Source organism: Microcebus murinus, chromosome 8 (assembly GCF_040939455.1).
Source record: "Microcebus murinus isolate Inina chromosome 8, M.murinus_Inina_mat1.0, whole genome shotgun sequence".
Classification (NCBI taxonomy): Eukaryota; Metazoa; Chordata; class Mammalia; order Primates; family Cheirogaleidae; genus Microcebus; species Microcebus murinus.
In genome coordinates, this window is record NC_134111.1 from 96,645,497 (window position 1) to 96,660,647 (window position 15,151).

At 40.0% G+C, this 15,151-nt stretch overlaps 1 protein-coding gene across 2 annotated transcripts; it reads left to right on the forward strand.

Annotated features, from left to right (window-relative positions):
- Nucleotides 1-3,967: 3,967 nt before the first annotated feature.
- Nucleotides 3,968-7,580, forward strand: CCL20 (C-C motif chemokine ligand 20). Of its 2 annotated transcripts, none has more exons than XM_012749511.3 (4): nucleotides 3,968-4,118; nucleotides 5,230-5,344; nucleotides 6,065-6,142; nucleotides 6,850-7,580. In XM_012749511.3, exons 1-4 carry the CDS (start codon nucleotides 4,040-4,042, stop codon nucleotides 6,869-6,871), a joined length of 294 nt encoding a protein of 97 aa, XP_012604965.1. In that variant the 5' UTR covers nucleotides 3,968-4,039; the 3' UTR covers nucleotides 6,872-7,580. The 2 variants fall into 2 exon arrangements, with proteins under 2 accessions (XP_012604965.1, XP_012604966.1); XM_012749512.3 differs by having other exon boundaries at nucleotides 5,233-5,344.
- The last annotated feature ends 7,571 nt before the right edge of the window (nucleotides 7,581-15,151 follow it).

The window sequence follows — 15,151 nt, forward strand, 5'->3', positions numbered from 1 at the left end:
TGAACATAGATTACAAGCTACTAAGAGTAGTAATAGATTTAAAAAAAAAGGATCTGGGGTGGGTGAGTGTTAGACCTATGTAGATGGAAAGTTCCTTTTGTTATTGTTGTTATCAGCTTTATTGAATATAATTGACATACCATAAAATCCACCCTTTAACTTACACAATTCAATGTATTTTAGTGTATTCACAGAGTTATGCAAACATCACCAATATCTATTTTTAGATTAAAAAAGGAAGCTACATACCTATTAGCATTCACTCTCCATCCCCCTTTCCTTGGACAATTCCCCCCTTCCTTGGACAATCACTATTCTACTTCTCCTCTATACATTTGCCAATTTTAAACATTTTATAAAAACAGAATCATACAATATATGTCCTCTTGTGCTTGTTTGCTGTTGTTGTTGTTGTTGTTTTTACTTAGCATAGTGTCAAGATTCATTCATTTCATGGTCTCTAGTAGTACTTCATTATTTTTTACCACTGAATAATATTCCATTGTACAAATTTGTCATATTTTATTTATCTGTTCATCAGTTGGAAACATGTGGGTTGTTTCTTTTTCGTTATTATGAATAATGCTACCATAACCATTCATGTGTAAGTTTTTGTGTGGACATGTATTTTCATTTCTCTTGGTTATATAGCTGGGAGTAGAATTGTTGCCTCATATGGTAACTCTATGATTAACCATTAGAAAAATTGTTAAACTGTTTTCCAAAGTGACTGCGCCATTTTTCATTCCCTTCAACAATGTATGAGAATTCCAATTTCTCTACATCATTGCCAGCACTTATTATTTGTCTTTTTGATTGTAGCCATCCTAGTGGGTGTGAAGTGGTATGTCATGGTGGTTTTGATTTGTATTTACCTAATGACTAAAGATGTTGAGCATCTTTTCATGTGTTTGTTGGACATTTGCATATATTCTTTTAAGAAATGTCTATTTAGTTATTTTGTTCATTTTTAATTGGGTTATTTATCTTATTATTGAATTGTAAGAGTTCTTTTTATATTCTGGATACAAGAGAAGTCCCCTATCAGATATGTAATTTGCAAGTATTTTCTTCCTTCTTATGGGTTGGCTTTTCACATTCTCTATAATATCCTCTGAAATACAAAAGTATTTGTTTTGATATAGTCTAGTTTACTTATTTTTGATTGTGTTGCTTGAGCTTTTGGTGTATCTAAAAATTCATTGCTCCACCCAAGGTCATGATGATTGATTCCCATGTTTTCTTTTAATAGTTTCATAGTTTTAACTCTTATATTTAGGTCTACTATCCATTTTGAATTAATTTTTGTACATATGTGAGGTAAGGATCTAACTTCATTCTTTTGCATGTGAATATACAGTGATTCCAACAGCAGTTTTTGCAGATGTTCTCTTCCCCTTCAAATGGTCTTGCCAGTCTAATAAAATTAAGTTAACCATAGACATGGGGATTTATTTCTCAATCAATTATGTCGATAATCTATAAGTCTACACTTATTCCAGTACCACATCTGGTACCAAGACTGGTACCATAGTACCAGTCTTGATTAGTATAGTTTTATAGTAAGTTTTGAAATCAAATTCTCCAACTTTATTCTTCCTTTTCAAGATTGTTTTGGCTATTCAGAGTCCCTTGCAATTCCACATGAATCTGAGCATTAGCTTTTCCATTTCTGCAAAGAATCTGGCTGGGATTCTACTAGGAATTATGATGGCTAGAAGTGGTGAAAGCAGACATCCTTGTCTTGTTCTTGATCTCAGGGGGAATGTACTAAATCTTTCAACATTTAGTATGATATTACCTGAGAGGTGTTCTTAGATAATCTTTATCCAGTTGAGGAAGTTCTCTATTATTCCTAGTTTGTTGAGTGTTTTAATCATGAGAAGGTGTTGAATTTTGTCAATCGTTTTTCATATGGTTTTTGATTTTTAATCTATTAATATGTTGTGTTATATCTCCTAGAATAAATCCCAGTGGTTATGGTGTATGATCCTTTTTATATGCTGTTAGACGCAGTTTGCTAGCACTTTCTTGGTGATTTTTGTGTTTGTATTTATAAGGGATATTGGTCTGTAGTTTTCTTTTCATGTGATATCTTTATTGTGTTTTGGTAGCCGCATAATGCTTTCCTTATAGAATGAGTTGAAGAGTGGTCTCTCTTCTAGTTTAGGAACAATTTGTAAAGGATTGGTATTAATTCTTCTTTGAATATTTGGTAGAATTTACCAGTGAAGTGATCTGGTGCTGGGATTTTGTTTGTGTAAATTTTTTTAGTTCCCTATTTGATATCTTTACATGTTATAGATGTATTTAAATTTTTTATTTTCTTCTTGAATCAGGGTTAATAATTGTGCCTTTTGTCTATGTCATCTAATTTATTGGCATATAGATGTTAGTATAAGTTTTGGTGTGTTGCATTTTTGTTTTCATTCATCTCAAAGTTTTTCCTACTTTCCTTGGTGATTTTTTTCTTTGACACATTGGTTATTTAGGAGTGTGTTGTTTAATTTCCACATATTTGTGCATTTCCCAAATTCCCTTCTGTTATTTATTTCTGATTTAATTTCATTGTAGTTTAAAAATATACTTTATCTGATTTCGGTCTTTTCAAATTTATTGAGACTTGTTCTATGGTTTAGCATATGATTTATCCTGGAGATTGCTGCATTTGCACTTGAGAAGAATGCCTATTGTGTTGTTGTTGGGTGGAATATTCTGCAGATGTCTGGTTAAGCCCAGTTGGTTCATAGCCTCCTATTTCTTGTGAATCTTCTGTCTAGTTTTTCTATTAATATTAGTTATTGAAAGTGTGGTATTAAAAATGTCAATTTCTATTGTTGAATTTTATATTCCTGTCTTCAATTCTGTCAGTTTTTGTTTTATGTATTTTGGGGAGCTGCTGTTGTTAGGGGTATATAGGTCATAATTTTTATATCTTCCTAATAGATTGTTCCTTTATAATTATAAAAATCCCTCTATTTCTAATAAATGTTTTTTTGTTTTAAAATTTATTTTTTCTGATACAGACATTGAAACTTCAGTTCTCTTTTGTTTACCATTTGGTGTATCTTGTTTGGTCTTTCTACTTTTTACTTCTTTGGGTCTAGTGAACAATTTTTATTATACCATCTTAGGTTAGGGATTTACATTACATTATTATCATTATTACCATTATTTGGCATTTGTTTTGCTGATTAACTATCATTGATAGGTGTTTTTTTTTTCTTCAACCCTTCTAGAGGCTCTGTATTGAGTTATGTAAGTACATCATCATGAAGAGTTAAGGCAGGTTGGGATTATTTTCTGGGCTGCAATATTGCTTACAGCCATGTGAATGTATAAGATCTTAGAAGAGTTGGCATCCAATCAAGGTGAAACTGAAGCTTGAGTCATACTTAAGAATTGATATTTTTCACTATAATTGGGCCCACTGCGATAGCATTGTTATATTCCCTGCTCTGAATGCTAGTCTAGAAATTCAGGGTCTTTGTGATAGGCGACTATCAACCACACAATTGTAAATGTGTGCTTGAGTATGCCTGGCATCTCTCCTCATCCTTCCCCTTCCTGATTGGCTCTGGAAAGCAAATAGTGGGTAATGATAGCAGTGCTGGAATGTTCCTGTGTGGGGCTGACCTTTGTATCACTGTTAATGCTCTATTTTCAGAGACAAAAGAGATTAAATTAAAATTGGACAGAATCCTTTTCTGGATCACAGGGCTGAGCTGCTTTTCCTCTTTGCAAATCCAAAGGATTTAATAGTATTCTTCCGTTCTCAGTGCCCCCGCCCTTGCCTTGACCTTCACACCTTCCCAACATCAGGGAAAGGCAGGAAGTTTTCCTTGTGGGTTTTATTTGTGATGACATGATGGGGCAGGTTGATCAATGGGGAAAACCCCATGTGAGAACACGCCTTCTGTGTACATTCCCAATTTTGCTATAAGTATAGCCATCCTGGGCTGCTATCAGAACATAGCAGCACTCCCAAAGCACTGGGTACCCAACACTGAGCAGATCTACTCTTCAAACTGAGCTGAAAATGATGTGCAGTGGCAAGAGTTTGCTCCTGGCTGCTTTGATGACAGTGCTGCTGCTCCACCTCTGCAGTAAATCAGATGGTAAGCGTTGTTCTTTCTGCTACCACAGGAGGAAGAACAATTTTCATTTTCCTCTAAATCTTGAACTCAACTGGGGGTCTGTAAGGGATAGAAACCTGTAGGAAACTATCCAAGAGGGAGCGATGGAAGCTGTCAGCTCATTGGTGAGTGGAGGAGAGAAAGGCTAATGCTGCCAATCAGGCTTACCTCTGCTGTCAATCCTAGCAGATTTGGGGAGTGCTGGGCTCTTAGAGACCCTTGAGCTTCAGGATAAAACCAAAATGCTGTTTCTGGGCATGATGTAAATTGTGTAGCATTACCAATAAATAGGGTCATTCTGAAATGTAGAGAATAGTCCCCCTTCTCCAACCTTCTTACCTCCCTACTAATTAGTTTTAGTAAAGTTTGGCACCTGATGTCGTTGTCCTCACAAGGTCTTGGGGACATTGCTTGCCAACTTTGAGATAATATTAATCCCTTGCTTCAAAGCAGGTTGTAATTTAACTCGGGGGAGTGTCCAAACATTGCGTTGTTACTGGAGAGTATGGAGAGAATGCAACAGGTGCATTCCTGAAAATGCACATGAACTTTTACGAACAAAATTAAACATTCCCGTTAACTAATACTACAATTTCAAAGTGCTTTAGTTCCTATAAATGGCATTTTCCTTTGTAATCTCAGTTCTCAATACTCAGTCGACAAATAATGAATTAAAATCTTATTAAAATTTATTCATTTTCTGAAACAAAGGGTTTTCTGTAAGAGTTTCTTCAAGTGGAGAGGGAGGGGAGCCCACATTCTTGAGTGATTTTAGTAAACTGGTATGAAATATTGTCAATTTGTGTTCCCTACCAAAGATATTCCACTTATGAGAAGTCACGTGTTTACGAACTCTTATCGAATCAAAACTTCCCAGTGCACAAACTATTTTTTAAGAGAACTGGAAATTATGTTAAAATGGATCTCAAAGACCTTATAAAGGTTTCAAAGACATTGACACTCTTCCACTAAGTACTTTATTTACCAACTAGATTAAATATACTAGATTTTTCACAACTTCTGGTAGTTTTGTAATAGCAATCACAGGGCAAGTTCATTCATATGGACTCAAAACCTTTCATTTCTCTTTTAGCAGCAAGCAACTTTGACTGCTGCCTTGGATATACAGAACATGTCCTTCATCCTAAATTTATTGTGGGCTTCACACAGCAGCTGGCCAACGAAGCTTGTGACATCAATGCTGTCATGTAAGTTACTAATTGATTTTAATTCAATTGTATCATGAATGCATTAGGATTTCAGGTATAAAAATGTTTTGCTTTTTGGAGTTTCATCAAGAAATAACTGATGTGGTAAAGTGAGCTTTGTTTTAGTAATACCCATTTACTTCAAATTTCACTTTAAATAGGACTGGGAAAATGCAAAAACTCAGTTATTTTTGTAAAAAGGAAAGTAACATGGGGCAAAAACCACTTTCTAAGATAAACTTATAGGCTATTAAAATGCTATCTCAGGAACATATGGAAGACATATATTTTGAAATGAGCATCTTCTACAGAAAATTGTTGGGCCTGACAGTAAAATCTCAGACTAATTTATACTATCACATATAATATTCTTGATTCCTACAGGATATTATCTTTTGGAATTATATAAGTTATTGGTTACTTGCATACATATTTCATGTAGCCACCACAGCAAAATTGTATGATAATTCTGGGACTTGATCCTCTTGCCATTGTACAATCATTGCTATACTACAGAGAAAGTCAGGGAGAATCACTTTCATTTTGCATTAAGCTCTATCAGAAGTATTTTTTTTTTTTTGCATTTTATTTCAACTCTTTAGCTGAAATGTTTAGCATGTAGAGCAATCAACTAGAATATAAAATTTCCATTGCATGTTCTGGGGAAAAAAAAACATTTAAAAGCTCATTAAACACAAATCTAATTTTCTGATTTTTCAGCTTTTACACAAAGAAAAGATTAGCTGTGTGCGCAGATCCAAAGAAGATTTGGGTGAAACAAGCTGTGCGTATCCTCAGGTATGGAACATCGACAATCAATTGATCAATTAACCTCTCTCCAAATGTTTGAGGAAAGAGGAATGTGCAAAGTGGTGGACCATAGGCTTGTTAGGTTTTTGTTTTGTTTTGTTTTGTATTTTGTCTAAGTGTTGTGGAATTTTTAAAGGGGAAATTTGAATTGGACCATGAAAATAAAACATGAATATTTTTGTATTTATAGATCATCATCGTTATTACTTCAATTTAGTGATTTTTCAGATGATGTATTAGATTTCCCTACATATTAGATAGTCATTAGCTGCTTGATTCTTATTGCAAAGATGCCTCCTATTCACATAATTTAAAGACCACCTGATGTTTGGTTGTTTGCCAAAAACTGAAAAATAAACATTAGTTAAAAAGAGTTCAGTGGTTCTGATTACATTGATGATAAGAGAGAGTAACATTTTATCAATGAACAGAAAACACCTAACACCAGTGTGCCATAAACAATGAACTGGGAAATACAAGATAAGTGTTCACATCCTGTCCCTGTCATTAACTAGCTGAGTTATGTTGGGCAAGGCCCATCCTCTGTAAACCTCAATTTCCTCATATGGAGTGACCTGCTTGGCCTCCAGAGATGAGATTAAGGACATGTGAAGCAACCTTTAGGTACCAAAGCCATCACCACCATCCAGTCACTTTCTTCCTGCTCACACTTTCCTCCTTTTTTACTTTTACAGCCAAAGAGTCAAGAGGATGTAAAAACTCACACTCTTCTGGAATGGAATTGGACACAGCCCAAGAAGAAGAAGAACCTAGCTGGGTTCGGAGGTTTCATTTGCACACCATTGAGGGGTTAGCACCTCTCTGATTTGTGCCTCACTGGACTTGTCCAATTAATGAAGTTGATTCATATTGCATCATAGTTTGCTTTGTTTAAGCATCCCCTTTAAGTCAAACTCTATTTTATGTTAAATTATTTATAGCTGTACGTTTTCTGTGTTTAGCTATTTAATATGAATTTCCTATAAGCTATTTGTTTTAGTGCAAGGTATAGAATTATGTTTGGGGGGATAAGATTATATGGGCTCTCTTGCAAGCAACAGCTACTTTTTTAAAAAACCTATTTAACATTCTTCTGTTTATGTAGTTTTATCTCTTACATTGTTGTAATTATCTTATAAAAGAGAAAAATGATGATGAAACAAATATCAAAAATAAAAGAAAGAACCAAAAAGTTGTTTGTTGATTGAGTTATATATCATTTATTGTGTTGTGTATTGAAAACATTTAAAGGCACAGAAAATATAAAAATTTTCTGAAAAATTGCATTCTCCATTTAGTTCTGCCTGTCTGTTCCCTCTATCTCTGTCCCTCATGGTCCTGAACTTGATTCTATCTGAAGTATAATGGAAAGGTTAGGGTGTTTTTTTGTGTGTGTGTTTAAAGTCATCCAAACCAAAAATTAAAATATATATATATATATATATATATATATATATTCTATATCTGAGATCTATAGTCCAGTGATTATTGCTACAAAACTTTTTCTAAAATAAAAAAGTGTGCCAATATACATTGTCACTATAGGAACACAATAAGCATTTAGAAAATACCTTGAGAAATCACTCAGTCCACCACTGTCACCACCAGGGTCCCAGGGACAGTAATCTGAGCATAGGGACATTTCTCTACCTTAAAGTCCTCCTGAGTCATCTTTAAGCAGTTTCCAAAAGGAAAATGATTACTCAAAAGGTTCTTAGAAATCGACAACTTCACTCTAACCAGAGGGGAGACTTCAAATGTGTGAAATCTAGCAAGAATCCAGCAGTAGGACGAAAAAACCTGAACCGATGGAGTTACTGTCACAGCATTCATGTGACAGTTCCCAGAGTGGCCCAGTCCAGCACTCCAGAAGGTCTGCCTCAGATTCAGAAGGACACGAAGGGTGTCTGGAGGTGGGCACCCTGATGATAAGATGCAAAGTTCAGAGACATAAATCCAAAAAATTGGGCAGCGATGGGTCATCGATGTAGAGCCAAAAAAGAATAAGAGACTCAACATGCCCCGAAAGCACCTCTGTGCCCCAAAATAGTAACATTGAGTCATCAGGGAAAGTATGCTCAACATCCTGTGCATTGATTCATCAAACACAGGTTATGTTACCTAATATGTGTCAGGCACAGTGCCAAGTGCTAGACAGATAAAGTGATGTAAGACTTGGTCACTTGCTCCTAGATAATTAGGGCTGAGCTATGCTGCAAGAGGGAAGAATGACAGGTACACCAGTGATGACAACACATGGTGGCAAGAACTTTAATAAAGAAACTCACGGGGCGCTATTGGGCATCATTAGTGAGGGCTAGCAGAAGAAATAATAATACCTAGTCGAATCATTTTAACTAACCAATATTTGATCCTCTTGACCTCAAAAGATGGCAATTTCTTAAGGTTGAGCCCAATGCTTGAGGTATCAAGGACCAGGAGGAGGTGGCCAGTGGAAAAGGGGCAGCAGGGAGTGTTGGGAAACATCTGGGGGCATGCTTAGTTGTCACAATGTCTGAGGGTGGCGTACTGCAGGCATCCAGTGGGCAGGAGGCAGGGATGCCAAACCCACTGGAGTGCACAGGATAGGTCCACACAATGAATTGTCCCACTCAGACTGCCGGTCACGCCACCACTGAGCCACACCAGATGAAGTGGAAAGTATGCAAGGGGTGGGGGTGGGGTGGCGTAGCTGCAGGTTAAGGAAAACTGTTACCTCAACTAAGTGTAGTGCTTTGAGCTTGGGAGCACTGGGGAACCACTGCAGGGGTCAAAGCAGGTGTGGTCTCTGAGTGGCAGAGGAAGGGGAGGTGAGGCGGAGGGAACGCAGAAATACCAGAGAGAGTTGCAATGAGTAAGGTGAGAAAGGATGACACCTCAGCTAGAGTCATGGCAAAAGGAAAGGTGTGGAAGAGCTGCGGGTGTGAAGCCTGAGAGTCATCCTGCTCACCCCTCCTGGCCACCTTCCCCAGTCACTCTCTCTTGGAACAGCACAGCCCAGGACAGGCATCGTCAGGGACAGCAGGTTTGGCTGCCTGCTGAAAGGCCCCCCTGGGTAAGCCTTGTACAGTCAGAAAAGGAGCAAATTTTGTCAGCACTCTGAAGGTGCCTGAGTCTTTTAAGGCCAGGACTACTCAGAACTATTAAGTAGGTTTCTGGAGACTGAACTTTCCAAGCCAGAATGCCAATTTATTAATCTGCAATGAACACATGCAAGTGTCAAACACGTGGGTATAGGCACACGGGTACATTAGGTGAGTAAGCCACCTGAGGACTTTAGTTGGAATTCCAAAGCTGGTTTGTTTAGCCTGGGATCTGAGTGCCAGGCCTCAGCTATGTGATTTAAATAGTTAATGCACCAGTTTCACTGGACTAACCATGTTCTTGGATTAGGGATGTCACTCCCAATTCACAGACATTTTAGAAAGTGTATATATTTATATTTCATTTTTAATTGAGGTATGATTTACATGCAGCAAAATACACAAATCTTAAGTGTACAGCTTGGTGAATTTTTGTATATGTACATACCTGTGTAACAAACCCACCACCTTCAAGATATTAAATGTTTTTAGCACCCCTGAGAGAGGCTCCCTCCTGCCCCCTTCCATCTGTACAAGCCAAGGGTAACAGGTGTTCTGGCCTGTTTCATCATTTCTCATATTTGGAATAGTACAGAGTGTATGCTTTAGTATCTGACTCCTTTTACTAGAATCTTCCATCCTTTTAACTTATTTTTAACTGCATGAGTAATTCATGAACTCATTCTCCTTCTTAGATTCAGCAAGAGTGATACAGTGAAGGTCTCCTTTAAACTTCCTTGAAGCTCCTTGACTCTCTGGGGCACAGGATGCCTTTGTGCTATCTTAGGCTAGGTAGCCCTTTCTGTCTGTCTGGTCTTCCTGAGAACACAGCTATCCACCACTCATTTATTATCAGAGTCTAGCCCTGTCTCCTGGAATTACTCTCTGATCATATGAATGTTTCTGATGTTTTGGGCCATATATTTTTTTCCAAAAGTCTCTCGTGTAAGACTGCCATAGCCATCGCCTCTATTTGTGGCTCTAACTCTGCATTCTCCATGTTGTCTCCAAATTCTTCAGGGCCTCCCCTGTGCCCTCCATTAGTGTCAGTTGTCCCTAGGAGGTCAATAAGGATGGAATAATGTCATGACTTTGGCAATCTGTAGGTCATGGGCCATTTTAGGAGTATTCAGTGAAACAATAGAGGAGAAAATCCTGATGACAGCGAGTTGGAGAATGGATGGTGGCAAGTAGCTTGGCAATGAAAGTAAGTGAAAATAAAAGTGGAGGAGGAGTTTCTTTCTTTCTCTTTTGTTTTCCTTTCTGTCTTTTTTTAGATAGAAAAGTATGGTAAAAGCAGAGAGAGAGAGCGAGAGAGATTAGAGACTGAAGATACTATAGAGAGTTGAAGATTCTGAAAGGGTGATAAATGGTGGCTCAACTTCCCTCAAGAAAGTGGGAGAAGTGGTTTCCAGAACACAAGTCAATTGAGCTATCTCTTCTTTTGGAACAAGATATGCCAAATGAGAGAGGATGGAGAAAATTTTACAACTGGGGATGGAGGAAGTTGATGGAGACTCTGGCAGTCTTGCTTGTCTTGGTGAAAGGTTCGCCATCTTTCCATCGTGATGGGTGAATGGGCAGGGGCTTTCTGGGGCTTTCAAATGGAAGAAGCTTTAGAACAGTGAGTGAAGGACACGAGGACACTGAGCTTAAGGAAAGATAAATGAGCTCCTGTGGCTCCCAGTGGTGTGAGCCCAGTGGCCTGTTGCAGTGGGTGTAAGAACAGAGCAGCGCTGAGCGAGGCTTGTTCAGGCTCAGGCTTTGCATCTAGCCGCCGTGCAAGGACAAGAAGGCAGTGGAGGCAGTGATGGGGGTCGGACAGGGATTGAGGTGCTGAACCATGGGGTCCACACCAGAGACAGGAGGTGAAGCCCAGAGGTGTCTGAGACACTGGAAAAAAACGGAAAGGACCTGGGATAAAAGGCCTTGATGTGGTCAGAGAGCAGGGGTGTGGGTGGCCGGAGGGCTGGAGCAGCTCCAGGGTCCAAGGTCCAGGGCTGTGGGTGTGGACGTGCGGTACTAACGAGGGGTTGGAAAACTGCCAGGGTGGATGAGTAATCCCTATCGATCCCCCCACCCCACGCTTCTTATTAGGGAAAATACAAATGTGGAGAGAATCGTATAAGAAGCCCCCATCTACTCGCCACTGAGCTTCAACCAAGTAATGGTCAATCCTGTTTCCTCCGTGCCACCCAGCTCACTCCTCCCCACCTATACCCCCCGGATTGCTTTGATGCAATTCCCAGACTTATTTCAACTTATTTTGTCTATAAATATTTTATGTATATATAAGAACTTTGAAAAGTACATAACTTCATTATCATGGATTTTAAATTCAATACTAATTTCCTAATATCACCCAATATCCAGTCAATGTTCACATTTGCCTGTTTGTTAAAAAAAAAATAGTAGTTTTTTTTTTTAAGTTGATTTGCATGAATGAAGATCCAAATGAGGTCCACACCCTGTATTTGTTTTACTTCTCATCTGTAAGTTCCTCACCACCCCCAACCCTTTTCTTTGTCCTTTGTAATTTATGTTTTGGAGAAATCAGGAAATTCGTTCTGTAGTTTTCCACCTTCTGGGTTTTGTCAATTGCATTCCTGTAAGTGCCATTCAGCATGTTCTTTGAGCCCTACCTGGAAGTAGAGGCTGGGTCAGATCGAATTGAGACTAAGGGGCAGGGGCGGGGGGGGGGGTGGGGGGGGACTGGCTACTGCGTAATTGGCGTTGTGCCACACGGATACAAAGTCCCCTGAATTGATGCCGTCAACGAGAGTGAAAGGACACACTGAGCCTGTGCCGAAGTCCTCCAGGACTGTGAAGAACTGATCAAGACCTTTAATTAGGCAGCCAGAGGGAGGGAAGCATGTGGTCTAATGACATCTGTGTGCTTCACAGGAAGCGATGGGGAAGGCGTGCAGGAAGAATGAACTTCCAGCGGGGAAACGCGAGCAGAGCAGGCTGGTCTCCACCCACCCCTGGCACTGTGGTGGGAGGGACGGGGAGAAGAACCTCTTCGTCTTGAGAAGACCACGGGGGAAGTAGTGTTCTTGCCATAAACTAAGCTGCCAGGGCAGGTCACAGGGGGACGTGGTGGAGCTGAGTGGGAGGCACAGAACAGGGCTGGGGTGGAAGCATGAGAAGTGGCAGAAAGGAGAGATGAACGCTGGGATTTGCATCGTCATCACGCCATTCATGACGCCTAGACCATTTAAGCATTTATGTGCTGACATCACTGCTAAGATTGCTAATGCACCTCATTCAAACATGAGGGAGGCACTCCATTTTTATGCCCACTTTTATTTTTGGATAAAGAAACTGGGAGTCGGAGTAATTAGGAAGCCTACTCACAGTCACGCAGTCTTTAGAGACACCATGGAAGGAGCTGGACTCAAGAATCCCACCGGCCGTGTCAATGAGGACAGCAGCTCCTGGGGCGGCAGTCGCGCCCCGATATTGGCTCTTGCAGCCTCCACGGCCCTCTGTGCTCTGCTGTTTTAGAAGATCTCATCACAGGGTCGCAGCATTTTACACCTTGTTATTTTTTGGCATCAAGAAGGCTTCCATTTAAAAAGTTTGTTCAAGCAGGAATCTTCCGTGGTGACGTGGACGCCTTCTTTTCCCAGCAGGGCAGGACACACATACCGCACTGCTGTACTTTTCCACCTCGTGACATCTGTTCGTGGCTTATTGAATAAAAATTATATTTTCTACCCATTTGCACATTCATTCTTTCGACCGAGAGATATTTATTGAGCACCTGCTATGTGTCAGGCACCGTTCCAGTCACACTGGGGGTAAATGGGACAAAACTGCTGTTTTCACATGGTTTATCGTCTGGGGTGGGGGGCGGCCAACACATGCAACCAAACAGACGTACGATACGCGAGGAAAACAGAGCTGGGTAAAGGCACAGGGGGTGGGGATGGGGTGGGAATGGAGGATCTCTCCAGGTCTGTGTAGAGCTCATTGTAACTTATTCTCTTTGTCTCAGAAACAAAATCCGTATTTTCCCCTTGGCTGAGAAAGAAACCTGGATAAGGCAAGGAAGCCACATCTGATTACACCTTCCTGAGAGTGTGGTCCTCATTTTCTGAGATGACACCATGGTCTGTGCAGGACGGTTGTGCTAGACCTTGGTTTGCTCTGACTGAAAGGGCAGACCATAAGTTAGAATCCCCAAGACTGTAAAATATTCTTCACTGGGTTGACTTTTGACCGAGTGTCAAACCTCCAAGCGGGGCTCAGTCAAGTTAGGAAACTCAAACATGTCTCCAAACTGTGACTTGATCATTTCATTAGCATAGAGCAGCATAGACATGCATTGGGTTTGGTGGTTTGGCAAATTTATGTTCTTTCTATGGCTCTGACTCAACGAAGGCAGATAAGCAATGTTTATGAATAAACCTGGTACAATAATGTGGTTATAGAAAGGGCAGCCCATATTTCAGAATGGTGCAACTCAGTCTCCAACTCTTTAATGATTAGCATCAAGGCACTTCTAGCAGGAAATAAATGGCCACAAATTTGAAAGGCTAATGTGAAAATGTTTTTTTTTTTTTTTTTTTTTTAATTTTTCTTGTTCCTGCTCCCCTCCGCCTCCACCTGAATAACAATAATCTTAACAGAGATATATTAAATTTAAATGTACCTAAATTCCAGGTGATGAGGAAAGCGTTGAATTTAGATCTATTCAGACTCAGGCTATAACGAGTTTGTTTAGTGCTTCAGAGGCCCAAATCCAGGGAAGAAAAGGAGCACTCCTTCCTGAGTGTTGAAATTTAGAGGCAGACTTAGGTAGGCACAGGACCTAAGGACTTAGGAGACCAAAAAGAGCAAATGGAGGCTGATCCTGGGTCCTTTGGGATTCATCGCATGTGTATTCACAAATGCACTTCTAACGTCGTCCAACAAAACTACGTGTTTACACAAGATCAGTTCCTTCATATAAATTCTTCTGCCACAGAAGTTTTCTTACATCAATCTTAGCCCTGTTTTGGGGATGGAACTAAGTTCATCTAGTGGAACAGTCCTGGCAAAACTTCTTCATTAATGAGTGTCCCATGTCAGTTGACTTATTTGGTAGCAATTAATTCACGTCTCAAGGCAGAAGCTTGACACACATGCTTCTCCCTGAAAAGCAGAAGGACTATCATTGTGCTCCCCACTCCTCATGCCACTCCCCGGCCCCCATAATGACAGAATGTTCTTTTTCCTGTCCTGCGGAAACCCTGGGGCCTGCCCTTGTCATTTTGCCAAATGCAGATGGAGTAGAGTTTCGAAGTAAAAAGAAAGGTCACCTGATGTTTAATAAAATCAAATCTAAGGCAATTGCGGTGACCCAGTTCCCGTGGCTCCCTGGATTGGGGATGTTGCGTTTCCATGTTGAGAGGATGTCAGTTCCTCAGTTTCTACCTTCAGGGCTCCCAGGGCAGGGCTTGCCCTCACTTCCTGCCACCACTCTGCCTGGAGCAGAGCAGTGCCGACCTTGTCTGGGCTTGACTGGCTCCCCCTCCTTCCTGCCTACTGTAAAACCAGCCTGACTCTCTCCATGTGGTGACACCTGCCTGCAAATGAAGTGTCTGGGTGGAAATGTCTGTTAGAATAAGGGGTGTTTTCCATTTTACAACAAAGGTGGGTAAAAGTCTTCTCCCTCCAAAAACCGTAAAGAAACTCAATCACGAAAAATCCTAAATTACGCATTTTAACCTACAATTGAGAAGGAGGAAGAAACTTAAAAAAAAAATGCACAAAAGCACTGCCTGGAATAGAAAGGCTGTAGAAGTTGATGGAAAGGCCATGAGTTCTACCTAGGGCTTGCAGAAGGCTTCCAACAAACAGCGAAGCTTGAGAATTTATCCTAAGACAATAATTGCATAAGAGCATAAATATGTATGGCTTAAGGTGC

What these genes read in the sequence shown, in the direction of transcription:
- CCL20 (XM_012749511.3), top strand. Translation starts at nt 4,040, where the DNA reads ATGATGTGCAGTGGCAAGAGTTTGCTCCTGGCTGCTTTGATGACAGTG. An exon ending in TGTGACATCAATGCTGTCAT is followed by an intron (nt 5,345 to 6,064) that starts GTAAGTTACTAA and finishes CTGATTTTTCAG; the next exon opens with CTTTTACACAAAGAAAAGAT. An exon ending in CAAGCTGTGCGTATCCTCAG is followed by an intron (nt 6,143 to 6,849) that starts GTATGGAACATC and finishes TTACTTTTACAG; the next exon opens with CCAAAGAGTCAAGAGGATGT.